The sequence below is a fragment of the Sphaerodactylus townsendi genome, linkage group LG06, assembly GCF_021028975.2.
Source record: "Sphaerodactylus townsendi isolate TG3544 linkage group LG06, MPM_Stown_v2.3, whole genome shotgun sequence".
In the NCBI taxonomy this organism is placed as follows: Eukaryota; Metazoa; Chordata; class Lepidosauria; order Squamata; family Sphaerodactylidae; genus Sphaerodactylus; species Sphaerodactylus townsendi.
This window is the reverse complement of record NC_059430.1, coordinates 87429996-87453523: the sequence shown is the minus strand read 5'-3', so window position 1 is coordinate 87453523 and position 23528 is coordinate 87429996. Positions and strand designations below refer to the sequence as shown.

The 23528-nt window shown below is 40.4% G+C and overlaps 2 protein-coding genes across 4 annotated transcripts in view; one reads left to right on the top strand and one right to left on the bottom strand.

Moving 5' to 3' along the window:
- PMPCB (peptidase, mitochondrial processing subunit beta) overlaps positions 1-859 on the top strand; it is a 16368-nt gene extending 15509 nt beyond the window's left edge. The window contains exons 12-13 of the mRNA XM_048499718.1: positions 339-414; positions 500-859. Coding sequence (XP_048355675.1) covers positions 339-414; positions 500-564 — 141 coding nt within the window. The 3' untranslated portion in view covers positions 565-859. The remainder of the gene's footprint in view (positions 1-338; positions 415-499) is intronic.
- Positions 822-23528, bottom strand: DNAJC2 (DnaJ heat shock protein family (Hsp40) member C2). 3 transcript variants are annotated; one of them, XR_007244775.1, is made up of 17 exons: positions 23361-23528; positions 20265-20455; positions 19647-19722; positions 17472-17570; positions 16217-16358; positions 15289-15369; positions 14150-14215; positions 12585-12676; positions 12369-12490; positions 10771-10920; positions 7142-7230; positions 6986-7055; positions 4656-4840; positions 3967-4081; positions 2220-2327; positions 1604-1758; positions 822-951 (listed from the first exon to the last, which is right to left on the bottom strand). XR_007244775.1 is itself a non-coding variant. In XM_048499715.1 (17 exons), exons 1-17 carry the CDS (start codon positions 23419-23421, stop codon positions 877-879), a joined length of 1863 nt encoding a protein of 620 aa, XP_048355672.1. In that variant the 5' UTR covers positions 23422-23527; the 3' UTR covers positions 822-876. The 3 variants fall into 3 exon arrangements, 2 of the variants coding, with proteins under 2 accessions (XP_048355672.1, XP_048355674.1); XM_048499715.1 differs by having other exon boundaries at positions 3981-4081; positions 23361-23527; XM_048499717.1 differs by having other exon boundaries at positions 3981-4081; positions 20265-20366; positions 23361-23502.

Genomic DNA, 23528 nt, shown 5'->3' with positions numbered 1-23528 from the left:
CATTGGTGGGTGTGTGTGTGTAGGGGTGCTGGCATGGTGTTCAGCATCATGTCCCACTGCTTGGGAGGGTGGCGGTAGCTGCATGCATATGGATTTGCACCTTCACTGGAGCAAGTGCTCTGGTGAGGGCAACTCTGCTCCCAGCACAGATTTGATCCACCCCTTTAGATGGGACCAAAAATTTGCACAATAAAGTAATACTAGTTACAGAATTTGGATTTCTTTGATTGAGAATGTAACTTAATGCAAAGCTCATGCTGACATTTAATAGTTGTAACTAGATGGTTAAATTAGATGAAACAGGCAGAAGTTAAGATGGAGCATACTTCCTATTTCAGGCAATTGATGCTCAAACCATCAGGGATGTTTGCACCAAGTATATCTATGATAAGTGTCCTGCTATTGCTGCTGTGGGTAAGCTACTTTTCATTACTGTCTACCTAGCATTTGTTTTACAATGTTATTCTTTAATTCTAAAAGTGCTTTTGCTACATTTTAGGACCACTTGACCAGCTGCCAGATTACAACCGACTTCGAAGTGGCATGTACTGGCTCCGAGTTTAACAAGGCATTCACTGTGAAGCTCTCTTACAAGCAGAAGGGACCCTTTGGGAGACTGCTGCACAACTCTAGAGACTCGCAAAGTTATTTCTCATCCATTACAACACAGGTTTAATGTTTAGCAAGCCAAATAAGCATTGAGAAGCAGGTGACAAGTCTTTTTAAAAAGTTCAAACACTCATTCACCATGACTCCGAGTAAATTCAAGTCTGCAAACTTGAAGTTGTACAACTGTCCAAAGGAGGAAAAAACACCAGGTGTTGTATTTGCATTTTTATTATAAAACAAAACACATTAAGATTGTCATTAAGAATCTCATTTCTTAGTTTTAGCAGCATTCAGTACTTGTTCTTGGGCAGCTTTCTTTGCTTTCACCATTTCAACAAGTTCCTAAAACAGAAGAGAGAGAAAATCGTTTATACTTAGCTTCCCTTAACTAACAGCACTTCCTGGGCAGACCCTGGGCTAAATGACTGTTTCTGGCTTTTTCATGTTTGGAGATCTTTTGTCATCACTGATGCTGAACATTCATCCTTACTGGATTCTAACCTAAGCAGCACACAGCTGAAGTGAGCAGCAGAAGCACAGTACCCTGCTCTGGGTACATACTGGCCAGTTTTTCTGAAGTTTCTTACTACCCACCCACCATCATCATGATGAATTCAGTTTACAGTTGTGTGGAGTAATAAGACCACATGTACCTAAAGTGATATTAATGTAAAATGCTACTGGGAACTAGTTGTTTACTGCAGCCAGTCCCAGACGGTTGGGCTTTATTCTGCTGTGGTAAAGAACCCTTAACTTTGCTGCCATCTTGAGTAATCTAGAGAAGTAAAGTTGATCATGATAATTCTTAGCAAATGACTATTAACTTTGGTCACAACTTGCCCAAGGAAAACTTAGTATGACACCAGAGACTGAGCACTGTTGCAGGAAAAACACTTTAAGGACTTCTCTCCATGTCTAAAAAAGCTTTGGTACTCAAAGACACAACTACATGTATATATTCCTAAAATGAAAAGAGCACCATTTTTTTTTTTACCTTATAACGCTTCATGCAGTCTTTTTTAGATCGGCCTGGAACAGAAGCGGCTATTTTCTCCCACCGTTCAGGGGTATTCACCGGATAAGTCTTCAAAGCTTGTTCTAAAAGTTTTTGCTCTTCTGTGGTCCAAGGAGATGAGTCTGTAAGTGGTACTGGTGAAGAAAGCAATAAATATGAAAACAAGTCCCAAATGAAAGACGGATCTAGAGAAGTTCTACTGGTAACTATTTAGCCCACCAAATGGATGCCTTCAGTTCAAGCTCCTAGAACAGAGGAAATGAATAGCTGTTTTTGTGTGTTCAGTAAGTTTTAAAACATCTGAGATGTGTTATCGCCTTCTACTGGATCTTCTGCCCAAAATAATGTTGGACTATCGGACTTTATTTGCTGTCTCTAGAGAGTGATCACAGCTCCTCTGACACCCCAACAACTTCAGTTCATTTAGATGTCATTTTTCAGACGAAGATATCAAACAAGCACTAAAGTGCTGAAGATCTGCCCTGGCTCCTGCTACTGTGATCTTGCTAAAATACCAAAGAAACGCCGGGGGGGGGGGGGGGAACGACACCATGCTATTTCATCAAACATTAGGACAAGGTTCTTGAATGCTTACCGTCAAATCGCTCAGATGGTGTAGCAATCTCTGCCTGTGGCACAACACCATGCTCTTTTTTAAATTTATCAAAAGCCTTTTTGTTGATGTCATCCTTCTGATGAGGGTCTGAGAAAAAGAAGAGGTTGATGTCATTGTACAAAATAAGCCATGGCACAAACAAAAATTAGATAGAGAAGTTGGGTTGGTATTTAGAAACTTAATTTTAAATTGACTTATTGTAAAAGATCTGTATGGAATGTTTAAATTCAGAAATAACAAAACAAAAGACAAAAGCATTTTCTCTTTAATGCTGAATTATGAGAATGACACCCCTTAAGAATTCCCCATCTGAAGAGTCTAAATTCAAGCCATATGAGTCAAGGGAAAGGTCTCTTAATTTTCCTATTAATTTATTGGGTCTTCAGTGGGAATCCAAAGCAGAGCTTACATCATTACGCTCTCCATTTGATCCTTACAACAACCATGTGAGGCTGAGTGTGTGTGACTGGACCAATATCACCACCCAGCGAGTTTCTATGGCAGAGGGGATTCAAACATGGATCTGCCAGATCCTAGTTTAACATTAACCACTATAATACACTGGCTGTTAATTTTCATTCTACAAGAAGGGTAGGAAGAGCAACTGAAAGGCAATCTGCTTCCTCCATTACTGAATGTCTAATTAGATTTTATCTGGCAATGAACAACAATTCTCAAGTGTACATTTAACATTCCCTGCCTCTTGTTTTCCTCAAACACAACAGCGGAGTTGAGCACATAGATTAAAGGCAGGCTAGAAGAAGAGTTTGAATTTATACACTTCTCTCAAAGATTCAAGGTGGCTTACAAACTCCTTTCCCTTCCTCTCCCCACAACAGACACCTTTTGAGGTAGGTGAGGCTGAGAGAGTTCTGAAGAACCTTGACTAGTCATCCAACAGGAATATAGGAGTGTGGAAGCAAATCTTGTTCACCAGATAAGAGTATGCCTCTCATGTGGAAGAGTGGGGTATGAAACCAGTTCTCCAGATGACAGTCCACCTGCTCTTAACCATTACACCATGCTGGCTCTCATGATGAGCATAATAAACAAGATTGCACATATTTTCTTTGTCTCCTCCACTTGGAAGCCACTTATCCTATTATCTTTTGCCAATAACTATGCTATGTGATTTTGCCTGTCTCTACAGGCAGTTGCCTCTGCAATAGTCTGAATTATATTGATCCAACAGTTTATACTAGGTCAGATTCTAAAATATATCTACTTATGGTAGATTTTTACTTATTTCTCTCCTACTCCTGCAGACCCCCTCAGTCAATGATCCTGGGACTCTACAGACTCTAGCAGTTACATTTAGGAAGCAAAATGGTCTGCAGTGGGTGGTGGAGGAATTTCAGTATGAGACCAGAACATGAACTGTTCATCACAACACCTCCCAAAATTCTACCAGAGCACAAACCAAGAGCCGTGAGCAAGTACCTGCCTATATTACACACCTGATAGTCTGCCTCTAATTACGGAGCCCCTCGGGGACAGGGCGGTATAAAAATCGAAATAATAAATAAATAAATAAATAAATAATTAGGGGAAAATTGATAGAGATGGCAGAACAGGGGCAAGTCCTGCCATTGAATGGAGGAGTATAGGAATTTCCCTCTCACAGTTTAACCAGGGAGGGGGACTGGCAGCCAAGAACATGCTCGTGCTTTTAGAATGAAAGCTCGATTCACTTGAACATAAAATGGAAGCATGCAGACAGTCTTACAAAGATAAAGATACCAAGTTTCTGGAGGTTCTTTGCTTTGTTGATAACGTCTTTTGCAGTTCGCTTTATTCCAGTAGTAGAGTGCAAATTCATATAATTGGCAATAACTTCCCACCTACATGTGCACAAGAAAAGGGAAAGTTTACAAATATTCTTGAAAAAAGAATGTCCCTGTTTTCAACCAGTTAAAAGTAATCTGGCATTTGCAGGGAATTTGTTTTTTAATCCACTTGAAGAATGATATAGCATTATTTTAGGATGTATATTTTTCAATAAAAATCAAATGACTTTGCTTCAAATATACATGCAGCAATTGCCAATCATACCATAGCCTTGGAAAGATATTTTAAGCAATACATTGATTACGGAAGATGGAAGGGAGCATACGGAAGAAGGAAGCATTTCCTTTGAAAATGCATGGATTTTTAGCTCATTTCGTCCAACACCAAACCAAGAGTAATTGATACAGAGTATTTTTTACAGAGAAAAGTATAAAGATAAAGACATTCCAGTTAATAGTTGATTTTATGAGGACCCATGGATGGAAAACCTGAGACACCTTTGAACTGATTTCTGAAAAATCCTATCCAATAGATAAATACTAGTTAGGGCACATTTCTGTGTGGGAAGTAAAGAATATAGATTCACACACATACATACACACATACTCTTTATTAATGTATATGTACCGTGAGTTAGTCCCTGCAGGGAAGAGGTTCACAGCTTTAATTAGCAACTGCAAGTCATCTTCTGACCAGTTCTTACTTCCACCACCCCCTCCGCTTGTCGATTTCTCAGTACTTCTTGTTGCTTGTCGCAAACGAGCATCTGCTTCTTCCCTCTCTTTTTTAATCTGCTCATTTACTTCTTCTATCTATGTGAATATAAAAACACACACAGAATAATTGCAAACAAAACCTTTCTCCCAAGCAGCTAGGCAAATCACCACAAACTCCCTGGCTCATTTTGTCCCAAATAATCACTGCTGGAGAAGAAGTTCATTGGTATCCAATGCAAGTAGCATTTTGAGCAAGTACACTGTTAAAAAATAAACAGCAACCGCCGAGCAATAAAATAACCTTCATGACCTCAGAATGTCCAATCATAAAATTTTCAAAATTATTAAGGTTTTTTTTGGTATTTGGGCAAAGACATCACACAGTAGAAAGAATTGTACCCATTGCAGATTCTAGTGGGAACTCACAAGGTCTTTGAAAGAAAAAACGTTATCAGTTTATAGAGCCAAGATTTCACTATGTGTATGTGTGACATTGGTCTTGTTTGTTGCTGTACTGTTTAGTCAGATGTCAGTCAATTTATACTGAAGTTTTGACATTAGCCACCATGTGAATAATGTTTTCCCCCTTTCAGTCCATCATGTTGGATGAATATAAATATCCTTTCCTACAACATAGGTAACATTCAAACCATATTCATATATACCAGCGGTGGCGAACCTATGGCACGGGTGCCAGAGGTGGCACTCGGAGCCCTTTCTGTGGGCACACGTGCACAGAGTTCATCATGTGTGTGTGTGTGGGGGGGATCACCCCCCCACACACACACATATCTAGGCTAGCCTGGGCACAATCCTTTACCTGAGAGTAAGCGCGGTTGCTGGCAATGGGGCTTGCTTCTGAGTAAACCCTCCCAGGGTTGTGATTCACCCATTCGAAGCGTTGCACGGTTGCTTCACCAAGCTTACTCCCGAGTGACGTGCGCCTCGGAGCCAACTGGTTTTCTAAACTAGAACCTCAATATTCAGGTTAAATTGCCATGTTGGCACTTTGCGATAAATAAGTGGGTTTTGGGTTGCAATTTGGGCACTCGGTCTCGAAAAGGTTCACCATCACTGATATATACAGAGAACTTTCTCACTCTAGAAACCTTCGATACATGCTCCTACTCCTTCACAGATCTATGGTACAGCCTCATTTGGAATACTGGGTGCAATTTTGATTGCCATATCTAAAAAAAATTACAAAGCTGGAAAAAGCAAAGAAGATGGCAACTAAGATTGCCAAGGGAAGGCTAAAGAGACTGGGACTTTTTTGTTTAACAAAAAGACCATTGAGAGAAACATGAGAGAGGCTTATAAAGTTATGCATGGGGCAGAGGGGGTGGACAAAGTACACCTTTTCTCACTCTCCCACAATACTAGAACTCAGGGGGCACCCTGAGCAATAGGTTCAGTATAGACAGAAAAATATTTCTTTATTCAATGTGTGATCCATCAGTGGCTATTAGTTATGAGGATGAAAGGAAACCTTCACCTTCAGAGGCATTAAACCTGAGGATACCAGTACCAGAAGGCAACACTGAGGAAAAGCCTTGGCTTCAATACCCTGCTGTTGGCTTGCCGGAATAAGTTGTTTGTCTCTGGGTGAGACAGGAGACTGGACCAGAAGGACCACTGGTCTGCTTTAACAACACTTTGAACACACAAAGCTGCCTTACACTGAATCAGACCATTAATCCATCAGAGTCAGTACTGTCAACTCTGACTGGTTCTATGGGTGTTAGGTAGAGTCTCACATCAACTGTTACCTGCTTCTTTAACTGGAGATGGCAGGGATTGGACCTGGAAGCTTTTGTATGCCAAGCAGATGTTCTACAATATTCTACAATGTTAGATGTTAATGACCCTTCCTTCCTCTCTTATATTCTTACAGAGCTCAGAGGTTCCAAATTACCTCAGTTGTTCCTGGGAAATATTAGCAGTGTTATATGTTTTCCTCTTGCATATGTCATCAAGCATGCAACAGTGTTGTGAACAAAAATTCATGTGCTAATCTCTAGACAGCATATGTCTGCTGCAGGTTTATGCAATTAGATTTCACCAGATTTGGCTAAAGCAGTGCAAGCAGGTATTCTCAGCTGTGGAAGCAACTTTTTTAAAAGTTTGGTTCTATAGTACAAGTTTTTTCCTAAATATTCAGTATTTATGTGGCTGTATAGGCTTGCCCTGATATTTTCATTATGCCAATTCACTGGTACAGGACAAAAGATGTATAATTACCTGTTTTTCTACAGCAGCCTTTCCTTCTTCCCTTGTTGTGGAGGTAAGTGCTTCATTCAAGCACTGCAGACTAAAAATAAATTATTGAACGATATTTCAGATCTAGTGGAAAGCTGAAGGTCAAAAAACATAGGTGTGTAGGTCAGGAAAGCATACCTTGTCAACTCCAGACGATCACAAAGCTTTTCCACTTCCTCCATCATCTTAACACACTCTGCCTCATTGTCAGAAAAGTAACTCCAGTTCTGAAAGAACAACATCACATGCTTCAGTCAACAAAATGTGGTACATACACAATTGTTAAGTCTCGAGCCTTAAGCCAATAAATGGACTCTGTGCTGTTAATCAATAGCCTTTATTGATAAAGCGTCAGAGCACCAAAGCTTGGCAAAGCCAGTTCTGACCAACTTGGCTTTTGCCACCCCCTTTATCTCATCGCAAGTCCCCCCTCCCGTTTTCCCAAGAAGTTGTAAAAAACAGTCCCTGGACCTGAGGCACCCAAGGTCGGCGAGACAGTGAGAGAAAGCCACCTGGCTTTCTGCCCCCACGAGATAACAGATACAACACTTTCTCATTGGACCAGGGTGTCAGGGGAAGCCTAGTTATCTACAAAGCATGTAAAGCCATAAAGTATAGATTAAGGAAAGAATGTTCCAGCTGGCAGTGGTAACATATAGCAGGCTGGTTACTTATATCTTGCAGCAGCATTGATTTGTAGTTTTAAGCAGTTTCACTGAGCTAGGAATGCATCTCAATCACACAGATACAATCCCCCTGACAACAATCTCCAAGCAATTACTACAGTGTTGTTATGTCTGGCCATATTCTACATGTGTGGATCACACACTCCTCAGATGTTGCACTAGCTCCTCTTTTCAAAAATCAAAAATCTTGATCTTTTCAAAAATCAAGGGTTTCCTAATACTACTGAGTTAAGTAAAATTTACTTTTAGAATTCAACTTTTTAGAATTTAGAATTTAAAGCCCTGTGTTAATATTCATTTTTTTTAACTTTTGGATATTCAGATCTGGAAGAACTTTAGAAGTAAGGGAGAATTCACACATTGTTGTCCAAATTACAAAAAGCATGGAAAGCAACGAATGCTGTTTTACATGTTGATGGTTATCATGAACCACTGTTGATCATAGCTTCACAACCACACAAGGCAAGACTGGAGGTGAAACTGGACAAACATGTCCTATAAGTTGTGGGACACGTTCATATCCTTTAAAGCCATTTCTCTTTAAGAACTCTTCAGTTTTCGACACTTCCTATTTTAAGATGGCTCGCCTTAGAAACATCAACAAATAAGACCAGCAAAATAAAATCTACAAACAAATAAAATCAGACAACTAAGCCAACATACATGAAACATACATTTTTCTTGGTTTTGACAGAAGAAACCCTGTGACAGAAACCCTGGGAACTGAAGTTCTCTCTTGAGAGAAGGATCTGTTCTTGTATAATGGCAAAAACACATATGAACATTTACAATGCAAACATTTAAGAAGAATCCAGAAACTGGTTTTGATACAGGAATAAATTCTATCTAAATGACTTAAGATCCTTATTTGGCGTCCCACACTGTATTTGTAATGCCTTCCTCAAATTAGAATCAGGAATGGTGTCATTAGAAGGGCAAAATTGGCACCGAGTGGTGCTCTTTTGATTAAATTAAAATGTGAATCCTCTTGGAATCGCTCCTTTAATTCTCTTAAATAACCTTGGCTCAGGCAGGGTGGAAGCTGATAAGAAATTACAATAATATGGACTTATTCCTCCAGCTGTATGTCATCTTGTGCTCCTGGGAGCTAAAGAAACAAAGCAGCTGGGATATGGCTGGGTTATAACTCTTTGCAGAACCATAGTCCACTCTTACTTGGCAACAGGGAATCATGGTCAAAATTCTGTGCCAGCAAATTGTCTCTATGCCTTAGAATTTTCAAAATACTGTAGAGCATTTACTTTGGCCTGTTTCATTATTCTACCTTCAGCTTTGTTGCAAGTCTGTTTCTAGGTATCCCTTATTCCTACTGTTTATGTTTTTGCTAACTGAATGTGATTAAAACTAAGAACATAAGAACATAAGAACAAGCCAGCTGGATCAGACCAGAGTCCATCTAGTCCAGCTCTCTGCTACTCGCAGTGGCCCACCAGGTGCCTTTGGGAGCTCACATGCAGGATGTGAAAGCAATGGCCTTCTGCGGCTGTCGCTCCTGATCACCTGGTCTGTTAAGGCATTTGCAATCTCAGATCAAAGAGTAAATCAAACTACTGAACGTATATCACTTCAATTTATTGTCGAAGGCTTTCACGGCTGGATTCAACTGGTTCTGGTGGGTTTTCTGGGCTTTGTGGCCGTGGTCTGGTGGATCTTGTTCCTAACGTTTTGCCTGCATCTGTGGCTGGCATCTTCAGAGGCGTATCACAGAGGGAAGTCTGTTGCACACTTCGCTGTATATATCAACATATCACTTCACTGTTCATTGTATAAGAATATTTGTTCCCAGTAAATTACTCCTACTTTATTTAAACATCCAGGATGATCTGATCAATTTTACATCTCTGCTCTTTGTGCAGATTGCTTAAATGAAATCACTCTTAAGTGGCCAGATTTCACACTCTGGTTCAGCTGATAAACAGATGTTTTTATTAAATCTGTCTTTATTACAAAATAAGTGCTAACTAAGAATTGTTCTTGTTTTGATGTTTACTTGTGGTTAGCTTCTGCTCTGATGTTTGTACAACATTGGCCCATCTTGAGTTGTAATAAATGAAATGAACGGGTATAATAGCAAAAGTGAATATGAGAATTAACTGAATTTGAATTTCCCTTTAAAATGCAAATACTTAAAAAGAATACATAAATTTATTATGGGTATGGAGCAGCAGTGGCGTAGGAGGTTAAGAACTTGTGTATCTAATCTGGAGGAACCGGGTTTGATTCCCAGCTCTGCCACCTGAGCTGTGGAGGCTTATCTGGGGAATTCAGATTAGCCTGTACACTCCCACACATGCCAGCTGGGTGACCTTGGGCTAGTCACAGCTTCTCGGAGCTCTCTCAGCCCCACCTACCTCACAGGGTGTTTGTTGTGAGGGGGGAAGGGCAAGGAGATTGTAAGCCCCTTTGAGTCTCCTGCAGGAGAGAAAGGGGGGATATAAATCCAAACTCTTTTTCTTCTTCTAAAGCAATATGTCTTTTGAGTATGCAGCAGTCTTGACCTGGGGCACACTGTGAACAGACTCTCTGATAAACAATGAAAAAAGGCAGAAGTGGGCATTTTTGTGTGGCTCTCTTAGCAGCTCAGACTCCTAGATAAGTACTCTATCTGTGCACACATGCAAACACACCTCAGAGAACCATCATGAAGGGTCGTTCACCCAATCTGAACATCAGTGGAAAGCAAGACTAGTGATTTTGTCCAAGTGATTAGTAAAGTTTAGAGATCTAATACGTTTACAATGCAATCATAAGCAGGACTACTCAAAAGTAAATCCCACCAACCTCAATAGAACTCACTCTCAAATTAAGTGTACATAGTATTGCAGCCTTACTATTTCTTCTTTAAATCCTAATCAACTGGGATAATCTGCATAAGTTGCACAGTGATGATAATTTTGCCTTAATGAAAGCAAGGCTACAATATTGTAAATGTGTAAAATGTAAATTAGGTCTGGAATCCAAGTTTCCCCTTTTGGTATGAAGACACTCCTATTCCAGACCAACATTCAACAGTTGAAAAACACGGAGCATTTATATTTAGCTGCTGCCAAAGCCAAATACCTTGCATGTGGTTCGCAGCTTTTGTCTTTCCTTTTTAACTGCTTTTTTCTGAATGTCCTTCTCTTTCTTCATCAGCAGAGCTTGCTGTCTGGTTGCTTCCTCTTCTTTCTCCTTAGCTAATCGGGCTGCTTCCAATTCTGCTTGCCTTTGCTGAAACAAAAGCAAATGCTAGAATCACTGTAGTCTGCTCATATTCTTGCAAACACTCCCAAAAGCACTTTGTAACAGTCTATGTCAGGGCCACTGGAGACTTTTACAATGTTGAGAATGCCAGTGGACCCCACCAAAAATTTGCTGCCACAGAGGCTGGCATCAATTACTAATATTAGGCAGGGCTAAGCCAAGAATGGATTCAAAATGGATTCTCCCTACAGAGTTGATGCCTCTTCTGAAGCACTTTCTGCTCTGATGAGGAACTGGAAAGACAAAATTGGCTCTTTGCTTTGGGGCAGAACATTAGGTGGCAGGAAAATATCAGCAGACGCCAATGTTGGAAAGCACTGCTTGATGTCACTGAAATGGAAACACCAATAATACAATACCAGGTACCAATTTTTTATACTCCCTTAGTAGAAAATTTACCAAGATACATAGGTCTGTGCTTTCAAGGCCAAGGCCGTTTCCGCACGGCCCATTAATGGCGCCCTGGGGACGGGATAAACGTCGTCCCCAGGGAGCCATTCGCACAGGCTGCGCTGCTGCAACGCCGGGAACACGCTGTTTCCCTTCCCCGTTCCACTCACCGTGTCCCCGTCATCGGCCTGCTGGCCGTCGAAGCCCCGCCCACGCTGTCCTCCGACCCCTGGAGGTCCGACCCCTGGAGTGGAACGGGGAAGAGGCGGCTCCATGCGGAGCCGCCTGCCGTCTGCCGGCCTCTCTGGAGGCCACCCGCATGCTTGCATGCGAACGGCCTCCGCCTCCACGCCGGCGGAATTCTTGCCGGCGTGGAGGCGCCCTTACGGCCGTGCAGAAACGGCCCAAGTAACCAAACTAGTTAATAATATTGGTGCTAGAGGAATTTCTAATGCTGGCAGGTTAGAAAGTTTAGGAAATGTTCATATCATTAAGTGGCATCTGCATTCTGAAAATCATTCTGCTTGAGACCATTTGACCCTAAAGCAAGTTTAAAATGAAGGTCCGTACATCTGAACAGCTTGCTTTTCTTAAATTAGTAGTGTCTGTGCTCCAAAATGTACCAACATCCATTTGAACACACAGCGGGTTCTTTGGCTTCACCATAACAATCCCAAATTACAAATGTATATGATAGTTATAAAGCACCTTGGCAGGCACATCTAATTGGCAGGGATTGTTTTAAAATGTTCTGCTTAGTCATGGACCCTCACTGCTCTAAAAATTGCAGAGGAAGAACTGATAGAATGGGGACACAACGTCTCTCAGTAAGTCACAAGGCATTACTTGAACAAAGTTCAAAGAGTAACTTCAACTGAAACATCTAAACAGTTACAGCCACTGCCTCACATTTTTACAAAAACAGGGCAATTAATGACGACCTTTTTATCCAACTAGCAGAAGACCAAAATTTTTTAGATGATGGAGTCAATTGACTCCATCAATACCTCAACTCTGAAACTTACCTTTTCTTTTTCTTCCTGTTCTTTTCGTTTTGCATCTACCTTTGCTTTCTTTTCTGCTTCCTTCTTTGCTTTTTCTTCTTCCTTGAACTTCTTTATTCTAGGATCACAGCTGTATGCAGTGTCTAAGAAAAGAAAGAAGATGCATCTATAAAGGTGACACATGACGTGTGGAATTTAATAAGTTAATTTCCCTGAAAATGCAGAGCTCATGCTTACCGATGAGTGTCCTTATTCTGTTCATCTCTTCCTTTTTTCTTAGAGCTCTAGTTGCTCTGTTTTGCTTTTCAATCCACCTCCTCTCATCTCGACTGTAAAAGAAAACAGAAAATGGTCAGTAGCAATGCATTGCCATGCATATTCCATTACCAAGTCAATTCTGGGAGCCATTTTAAAGTCAAAAGAAGAAACAGGACATGTATAGACCCTGGTAAAATAACTAGAGGCATCAAATTCAATAGGCATCGATGTAAAATCGATGCAAAGATGGAGAATTGGATTTAGTTTTTTCCTAAAAACAAGACTACTAACTCAATAGTTATACAAGTAATACTTTCCTGTCTAAATCCAATTACAGTTGTAAATGCAAATCAATACCCCTGACATGCACTTTTTATTAACCACTGCTAATGCACTTCTTCATCAGTCTTCTTGCTTTCCTGGAGTTTTAATTTCTTTACTAAGTATTGTACAAAAGGCACAACAATTTTTAGAACATCTAAATAAAGTAATAATACATATAAATATGGACAACTCAAATACCAAATAAGATTCTAAAGCAAAATAAGATTATCTTTGATTAAGGCCAGACAAATAAATATAATTACACTGTCAGTTTCTGTGTGACTAGAAAAGTTCAACATATGTAAAATCTTCATTTTTGGGGTAATGTTGATAATTTTATGTGTTAACAAATTTTATGTATTGACATTATTTCCTGTTTCCCAAGTTTACTAAATACTAACTTTGTGACTAACATTTAGAACATTTCTCCTATATGCTATATTTGGAATAGAGACTACACAGTTGATTAGCAAAATTTGGGGGAGGGGGCACTAACATTACAGTCTGTTTCCTGTGCCAGCATAATTGTCACCATTTTCCAATTTTTTTGTCTCTAACACAGCCTCACCATATGTGGAGTAAGTTTGCCTGAGGTCTATCATTAAACCAACAGTGGCTACTAGCACTTTTATACATTTTAGTTAGTCTAACAGAAAAATACAATTGATAAAAAAATTTCATAACATTTTCTCTAACACCCAAGCTGATTGAAAAAGGTAATCTTATTTTAAATAAAAACATCCAAACATCCTAACCTATAATTGCCTAAGCAGTTGACTGTTTCAATGATGAACTGTTCACCAATCAGCAAGCAGGACTCACAAAGTGAATGATGTTGCACTCCCTCCCTCCCCCCGGCTCAGGAGCAAGCCTGGTTCTGCCTCACCTTTCAACCGAGTCAGGTGCATGAAGCTGTATTGCACTTGGCAACTAGGGTCAGTAACCCTTCTGCCTGCAGATTTGCCCTTGCGCTGGCGGGGTGGGCACCCATGCCAAAGCAGGACTGTGCCAGTTTCAGAGGGGGATTCACCCCCTACCCCCCCGGATGCGCTGCCTGTCAATGTTTCAGCTATGCATTCATAATCACACTGGTGACTTAGTATATCTTCTACTTCAATACTTATTTAAAATTTCTAAATTACATCTGAAATTTAGTATGAGACACTGACTAATTTTTGTATATTAACCATATCCTTAAAACAACCTTTTTATTTACATACCATTCAGCTTTTTCTTTTTCTTCCTCATCTAAGTAAGAGAACTCTCTCCAAGAATCAAAATTATACCTGAAACAATATATAGCAAAATTACATACAATACATAGAGAAAATTGGGAACTGCAGAGTTGTTAACTCTCCTGGTGAATCAGACCTACTGCTCTGGTAATATGAATACACAAAGAACCACGAAGTAGAAGTGCACATGTTACTCTCCACACACACCCCAAATACCCCCTGGATTTATTCATTTTAGAAAATTTACACCCCATCTTTCTGCCATCACAAGGGCCACCAAGGTAGTTAACAAAAACATACACAATCACTTCTTAAACACCATTAACACCACCACAAATACTTTGTTAAAACAATGAAAACAGACCTAAAATGCACATAAAACCAACAATTCAAATACTGGGCAAAAAGGAGGGATCTCTGAGAGAAAGGAAACAAGTCTTCATGTGCTAGTAGAAGATGGCAACCAAAGGGGACAGATGAGTCTCCCTGATTTTCGAATTAACACATAAATCTAAGAATGGTAATAGATAAAGCCTTAGGGCAGAAGCAACTAAAATGCAATCCTATGCAGAATTACTTTTGTCTAAGTCCAGTGAAATTAATGGGTTTAGACTACGGGTTTAGACTACAGTAGCAAGCCATTTAAATGGGCTTAGATGACAGTAGAAAGCCATTTATCTGAATATATTGTACTACCCTCATCCTAGAGCAGCTTTCAGCAAACACTAAGAAACCTACTTATGTGTAACAGTTTCAGAAAGTCCAAGGGAAGAAATGTAAGTTTTATACATATCCCAGAGATGCAACATAATGTCTACATGTCTCCTTCCCCAAGCCCTTCTCATGATAAGGTTCATGATCTTAGAAAAAGCAATTTTTTTGGCTGCCTCTTGAAAGTCCCAGTCAAAGCAGCTTATAAATAAAAACAATATGAAAACCAAACAAGCCAGGTACATAAAAATGCCATAAAAATCCATAAAACTGACCTCAGACCACACTTAATCAAATGTACCAAAAGTGTGTTGCTTTCAGAGATTCTCCTATGCAATTTGTGCATACATTAATTCATTATTTTGAAAAAAGAGAAAGAGGGAGAGAGAGAGAGAGAGAGTTGGCACACTTACCAAAATGAATAAAAAGCATCTACCTCTTCAAATGATGAGTTTGCAACTCCAAGCTTTGGTACATTTTTTATGTTTGACCACCTGCAGCAATTAAGGGATACACAGACAATATTAGTTAAAATGGTAAAAGTTATTGAAAATAAGCATTTCTCACAAATGCTTTGGGGTTCAGCTTATCCCCAGGCTGCTCATTTAGAGAATACATATTACCCTGAAGGCTAGATCCTCTAAAGATATCTATACAGGCAAATGAGTAAGCGCTGATCATTCTGCCCTAAGAAATTACAATTATTTTTGAATAAAAAGAGATAGAAGGACCTTCTCTGTTTACTTTCTGAACTATGCTTTTATGTTTCTACCAGCATACATTGCTAGGTTGCTGTAGTAATCATATACATTTCAAGACACAATTCAAATATATCAATTGTGTGGATACAACTCTCAACTACAAGATCTCACTCACTCTGCTGCTCTTTAGTGTTGTTAAATAGACAGTCACCTGTACTGGTTGGGATAAATGGCTCATTGTATCAGTCAGAGACGAAGCTACAAGGGGGCAGGGACGGGGGGATATGCTGAGCATCGGGCACATGCCTAGGGGGTGGAAAATAGCCCCCTCCTCCCCGTGGCGCCCCGCCCCCTCCTCCACTTACCTTAGTTTAGCCTGAAAAACCACCCTGGTAGGAACTACACTACCCAGGAGACATTGCAAGCCTCAAGGCTTTCTGGGAAGTGTAGTTCCCACCAGGGTGCTTTTTCAACCTGAACAGGCTGCTTTTCATCCTGAACTTAGGTAGGTAGGTGGGTGGGGGGGGTGTGTGTGTGTGAAAACACAAAGTCTGCCCCGGGCACAGTTTGGCCCAGCTACGACTCTCATATCAGCTACCATAACAGAAAAGGCCCCCAAAGAGTTTGTAATATAACTCACCTGGAATTTCTTTCAAAAACTGGTGAAAAAACTTCAAAGAAATTTTCTTTAGCTTCACTTTTAGAAGGAACTGTGTTATCAAAAGTAGGATCTACACTGTTAAAAGCTCGTCTTTTCACAGGATCGAATAATATTTCATAGGCTGAAAAATGAGATTAAACAGCAACAAGTTACTTAAGGGGAGGAAACAATATTTTTAATGCTCCTATAATTATTCAATTATTCACTACTGCAAATCTTCATGTTGCTACTGGCTGTTAAATTCTAGAGGCAGAAGCTGTTTGCACAAAATACATACTTTAAGTGCTGCACAGATTTATAGTAGTTAATCAATTCTTGGAATTAAAATTGCAATCAAATTCTACTTTAACTGAAAAGCAAATAATACTTTTGACCATTCAAACTGTCTTCTTTGAGACAAATCTGGAAGCCTAATTTGTCTTCATGCTGACAAGGTTTGCTCAAAAGCAGGAAGACAGCCCTTTCAGAAAGATCACTTTTGTGAATCTAGTTATTTGAGGAATTTGGAAGAAGACCTCTCTCAGTCCCAACACAATAAGTATATGTCCATGTAGTCAAAGTGCCTTCAAGGAATCTCAATGAATGCACTGGCCAATAAGTGCTGGACTGTTGGGTTAATAGCAGAAGCAAAGCACAAAGTATTGCTATGGCATGCTTAAAATCCACCACTGGGGCTTCTAGGTGCTTGGTTCAGCACTATTCTAAAATAACAATCACATTTGCCATGATCTATCCCACTTGGAGCTCCCATGGCTTCTCTGTTCTTGCTATTCTGCAGATTTCTGAAAATCAATACAACACTTCAGGCTCAACAGTGACACTGAAAGTGGAAGCAGATTAAGTGGCACTAAACTGAGCTAGTACAGCAACCACGTCTCTAGATCAGCAAGCAGATACCTGTGTCAATTAAGGCTATAGAACTATGGCTCTCTATAATTAGGCTTATCTGTAGCTTGACACATTATGCCTCATGAATCAAGTGAGAATACAGAAGTCCTTGTGTTCTGAACTTAAGGAGATATTCTACAAGATTGTTGTCTCAGGTATCAATGGAAATTAGCTTTGCTGGAAGCAAACAGAACAAGAAGCTTCATGCTTCTAACTTTTAAAGTAATTACAAGTTACAAAAGCAACTAAAACAAATGTACTGGACTACTTAGACACATATTTCCGTAAAAACACAATATATAACAGGATCAAGCAAAGGCAGAATCTTATTCTCTTCAGGTCTTACCTTTTGTTATACAGGTAAAGTAGTCATTGTCTCCTTCACCTATCTGTTCTCCTGCTGCTTTTCGCTTGTCTGGATGGTGTTTCAACACCATAGCTTTATCTATGGGTTTAAATAAGCACTAAATTCAAATTTAGTGTATTGTGATGTACATACTCCCTTACTACAACTTTTAGATAGAAAAAACAAAGAGATGAAGTAGTAATTCAATTTTGATGGATAAGAACATTCATATTTGAGGGTCCTAGCTGACTTATGAGGCAGCCAATACATACAATTGTTTCCTCCAATCTGCAGCAGTTAATATTTTAAGTATTTTCCCGCAGTAAGGGTCAAACTGTTCTTGTGTGTTGACATGGCTAAATTTCATCTCTCTACCACATATACTTACTGAAGTTCTCTATACAACTCTGAACATACAATGTATTGGTGATCTGGGCTGCAATTATAACTGTGCCTACAAGGAAACAAGCCCTGCTAATATTTGGACAGTACTGGATTGGGGGGCAGGGAGAAATGACTGCACAAGATACTGGGATTTCAAGAGACTCCATATAAAAATTACACCCGGGTCATTAGAAACCAGGACTGTTTATTTATCTAAGGCAATTACATCTTGCTTTTTGGCATAAGCCATCAGGGTGGCTTACAAAATGAAAGGCAAAAATGAAATATGTAACTTGAGTCCAACAGCAGGGTTAAAAACATAACAAAAATTTAAAAACTCAACCAGACAACAGGATCCAAAATGCAATTCAAATCACAAGAGAAGAGGATGGACTTTGCCTGGCACCCGTATATTAACAAAAATAATGCCATGTGAGCATGCCTAGGAGAGGGTTCTGAAATGTAGCTGGCAACAGAAAAATATCCCTCTCCCATAAAATTCCCATTTCCTCTCTAAAGACAGGAGTGCATGCAGGGCTCACACAAAGAAAAAATCCATCCTTTACAGCACAATCCTAAACTGGTCTACTCAGAATTGCACTAACAGCTACCTAGGCCGCTGTGGGCTTTGGAGGTTAAAAGCAGTACTGTAAGTTGAGCCCACAAGCTAACTGGAAGCAGTGAGCTTTTAACCCTGTTTTCTTGGCTGTTTGTACCAGTTTAGAATCCGACTACTACACTTAGAATTAGCTGAATACCAAACAAATTTCAAAGGCAGCTCCATATACAGCACATCATAGCAATCCAGCCTGGATAGTACTAGAGCATGGATAACAACGGCTAAATGATCCCTCTCCAAAAACAGATGACTCTGATGTTGCAGTCAAATCTGATAGACACTACCACTGTATCCCACAGCACAAGCGATACTTTCATTTTAATTGCTTTTATGTTAGAGACAACTGAAATGTGACTGTTTTATTTGATTCTTGATACTGGATTATCTAAGGTGCTTTTTTCTCCAAGCACAGGCTCAGCTTACCACAATGCTTGAGCTGTTGCAGCCAAAGCCCCCCCCCCCCCACCCTCAGTCTGGCAAACAGGATCAGACTTGCTGAGGGTCTGTGAAGAGACAGACGATGCCCTCTTATGAAAGCGCAAAGACCGACCCACCAGATCAGCAACTCCGATTTTTTTTTTTTTGCAGGGAGTGTGTCCCATAATTCACTGTCGGAGCCATCAGAAGAAATGGAGACACCAACCAGGCACCCTCTGCGCTGTGCCTAGATCAAACTCCATTCCCAAAAGGGGTTCTTACACATTACTGTCTTTATTTTTACAAAAGCGTTTTAAGTAGTTCAAATTATTACATAAATAGTTCTGAGAATGCTTTTGTTGAAAAGCAATACAGATCATGCCAAATGTTCTTCCAGCGTAGTATAGTAATTAAGAACAGGTGGACTCTAATCTGGAGAACGAGGTTTGATTCCCTACTCCTCCACAGGAGTGGTGGACTCTATCTGGTGAACCAGATTTGTTTCCCCATTCCTACATTGCTGCTGGGTGACCTTGGGCTAGTCACAGTTCTCTTTGAACGCCCCCAGTCCCACCTATCTCACAAGGTGTCTGTTGTGGGAAGAGGAAGGAAAAGGAGTTTGTAAGCCTCTTTGAGTCTCCTTACAGGAGAGAAAGGTGGGATATAAGCCCAATCTCCTCCTCTTCTTGAAATCAGTTCAGAACTGCCTACATAAGTGAAAGCATTTTCATCAAGAATTAATACAAGGTACTTACGAGCTGCTTTGATTTGCTTCTGAGAGGCTTTGTATCGCAAATGTCCCAGTCCAAGAACCAAGTAGTGGTCCTGATTCTGAGAAACAAATGCAAATATTAGCTGCTACTATCCAAACTAAAGTATATTTACAAGCTATAAATATCAATGAATAACAGAATCTTCCCAATTCTGGCAAAGCTCAACAGTCAAACTGGAAAATGTTCCAAGGCAACAGAACAATCGCTGTAAATCAACTAAATGAAATAAGTAGCTTGAAACACTACTAATTATACAAAGTTGTATAATTTGCCAGTTATCTATTGTGAGTAGCAACTGCCTATGAAAGACAAATAGCAAAGTTATTAACTGTTCCTCTCCTACCTGAGAGCCTTTCCCTTCTACTGGTGTCTTTCTCATCTTTAAAATAATACTGGACCTTCTTAGAGCTTCAAGTACAAGATTTTAAAAAACACATGTACAGCTGTAGTCTTTTATCTAGAAAAAGTTGTCAAGATGGAAATGCTAGGGGAAAAGCAAGTAATAACAGCAACAATACTAAAGCTCCACAGCAGGCAAATTCTGTACAAGACAGAAATCATGCTCTTTATGGGAAGCTCAAAGCAATTTGCTAGACGTACCTTCCAGTCCTTTGGATCAAGTGTTTTTAATAAAGGAAATTCTTCCAGCTGTAATTCCTCGTCTCCCGACTCTTCAGAAAGCTCTTTCTCATCCTCCAGCTCCTGGAAAGAGGCAGAAACATGCATGTTTCTCCTCTTAATAAATGCTTCAAACCATCGTCCCACAGGCTCAACTTGGCAGAGCACAGAAGCTGTGAAAGAAAGTACAAGACCAACTTATCGAGTGCCTCCCCTCATAGCGAGCCGTTCCTGCTCCCTCAGAACTGACAGTGAGAGGTCACTTCTCAGTGTCTGGCTTTTCAGGACAGGGAGCCAGGCCTTCTCTGTAGTGGCACCCATGCTCTGGAATGAGCAGCTCTTTGAAATGCAGTTGGCCACTTCCTCAGCATCTCAAACATTATCTGACTCCTCAAGAAGGCATTTTGTGTTGCATGAATTTGACAGGATTTGTTTCTTCAGATATTTTTACACAAATGTTTGAAGACAGGTGCAATGGTTTTTACATCATTTTAAATTTATTTTTTATTTGTTTATACTTTTAATGATGCTACATTATGCTTTCCAAAATATAGAACTAAAACAGGTTCATTTAATTACTTAAGTTTAAGACTATTTTTGCTAATTTCACAAACAAGTTGGTTTTATATTTCTAACACCTTCACTATCTATTGCTAATCATTTTAAAAATAAATATGTCTACAATTTAGTTAACAGCTTGCAATTTCCTCACATTGGAACAACAAATTAAAGACTGTGATGGTTGTAATGCATGTCAAAAATCTGATATTTATTTATTTATTATGGGATTTATAAGCCGCCTCACCCCCGAAGGGCTCGAACATAACAAGATATTTGGTACAAAAAAACCCTGAGCACAGGGAACTGCTTTTTCAATTACCTGAAATCTTGGTTCATACTGATTTGGCTTAGCCAATTTGGTGTAAGCGCTAGGATAACCAATTCTAATCCCCACTGTGCATTGTGGCCCACTAGGTGACTCTAGATCGGTCACTGTTTCTCAACCTAACCTAACCTAACTCCCAGGGATACTGTGGAAGTAAAATGGAGATAGGACAATTTGTACCATCTTTTAATAAAACATAAAAAACTGTTAATTAAAAACAACAACCAGCTCATATAAACGTGGATATCAGAGCAGCTAAAGATGAATTCCAGTTTTCAGACTACAAGCACACTATAAAGATGGTTGTTAAGTTCTCTAACAAAAGACTGCATCAGGGGAAAAAGAACAACATGTTTATTGTAGCTCCAAAAATGACCTCCTAATATATTGTTGAAGGCTGTTGTGGCTGGAATCACTGGGGTGTTGTGGTTTCTGGGCTGTATGGCCATGTTCTAGTAGCATTTTCTCCTGACGTTTCGCCTGCATTTGTGGCTGGCAGATGTGCAGATGTGCTCCATTAAGGGTTGTACTATACCTCCTAATAGCTGCAGCTGCTGGCAAAAAAAGGAAAGAAGCCAGAACCAAAAGACACCCCTTATTTAAATGGCTAAGCTCCCACACCATTAGGTATGGCAAACAAGGAAGGCCAGTACATTACAACAGTGTTAAATGATAAGCCTCTTAATTGTAAACTTGGGTAACACAGGTACTAAGCAAACCTCAAGGGGAAGAACAAATGTATCAATTTATTTAGCCCAAACCAAACTAATGCAACATGAAAAGTCTTCGTTAGGCCTAAGTTATGGTATCAAATTTACTAGCAAATATAAAAGAATGCTTCCTTCATATAACAACATAGTTTAGTGCCTTAACTGATATAAGTGCTTCCAAAATTAATTATAACTGCATAAACCATATATCCTCAAGATATGTAGATACATTTCTAGATATGAGCATTAATTCATTTTAATTCCACTTTTTATAGGAAGAGAAGTTCTACTGTGTCATTTTCACAGGAAAAGGTTGGCCTGGTAAAAGGGAAGATACAGGTTAGTCCAGTGGTGAAAGAGAAGGAATGCCAACCTTCTCTGACAGCTGCAGCCCCACCCACCATCTCTCAATTCCCAGTGTAGCTTGAGGGAAGGGGTGTCAAAAGGTCCCCTATTTCTTACATCTATAAAAAAGGTCGTATGAGTTCAACCATTGTTTAACATTAGCACATCATTTGTAAACAACCAAATTCTTTTCGCTTTAAAAGTGCTCTCAAAGAGTCACATTATGACAATTATGGCATCTACACTCTTCTGTGTCACCATAATTGTCAGGAATTACATTTTAAAGATGAGTTTCCTAATGACTTATGAGAAAGTTTATACAGCAACAGAATTTTGTGGTGGGGGCTTTATTTAAAGCAAATGGGAAAAAATCTGGAACATTCCACTGCTTTGTGGATACCAAAGACCGGTGGGATCAGGTTCATTTTTCAGCAACTGAGTAACCTTTTCTTTACTCACGTCTACTCTGTCAAGAAGAACTGTTGTGTTATGCTCCATTAAGGGTTGTACTATACTTAAAGAGTTATTGTCAAAACACCCAAAAATGTAAGCCTCATCACAGAAAGCAGAAGCTGATTACAGGATCACGACAGATGACTATACGACCCAAATTAAAGAATTCACCCCTCCGTGAAAAAAAAGTCCATGTAAGATAAAGACCGCAAGAGGGAAAAGTTTGGTGCCCCCCCCCCCCCCGCCGCCTCTCCCTCATCCCTGGCATGCCCTTTCTTCACGTCCTGTAGCACTCTCTCCGGCTTCGACCCTTTCCTCCTTCTGGCCCTCCTTTTGACAGCTGCGAGTAGAAAGTTCAACAGGGCCACCTGCTTCTAGACGCGCCTGCCGAATCGCTGCTTGTTCTCTGCAGCGGCCAAAGGCTCTAGTCTAGACTCTCCCGCGCAAAGGGAGACCAGCAGGGCCAGGTGAGCCCCAACGGTCGCGCCACCATCCTTCTTCCTAGACCAGAAACGCTTCCATGCCTGAGGAGGGGTCGGGAATACTCCCTAAATAACCTGCGCGAACACCAGCCATCTCCATGCCGGGGAGCCCGAGGTTTCCGCCGCCGCCAGCCAGCACCAGGGAGGAGCGACTAGGATCCCCCGGGGCAGGTGAGGGAAGGACGGCGCAACTGCAGCCTACCCGTGGCCAGGGGCCTGAGGACCGCCGTGGCCTGGCCTTCGGGCGCCCCGCGCAGCATCATGGCGCCTTCCGAGAAGCCCCCCGCGCCACAGCTCGGCGGCTTTCCCCTCGGGCCGGGTCGCTGGTTGCCAGGAGCCGGCGCGTGCAGGAACTCAGGAACCGCTTCCG

Coding starts and splice junctions, on each gene's coding strand:
- DNAJC2 (XM_048499715.1), bottom strand. CDS start 23,421: ATGATGCTGCGCGGGGCGCCCGAAGGCCAGGCCACGGCGGTCCTCAGG. Junction 20,456..23,360: donor CCTCAGGCCCCTGGCCACGG/GTAGGCTGCAGT, acceptor TTTCTTTCACAG/CTTCTGTGCTCTGCCAAGTT. Junction 2,328..3,980: donor AAAGAACCTCCAGAAACTTG/GTATCTTTATCT, acceptor TCTTTTTCTCAG/ACCCTCATCAGAAGGATGAC.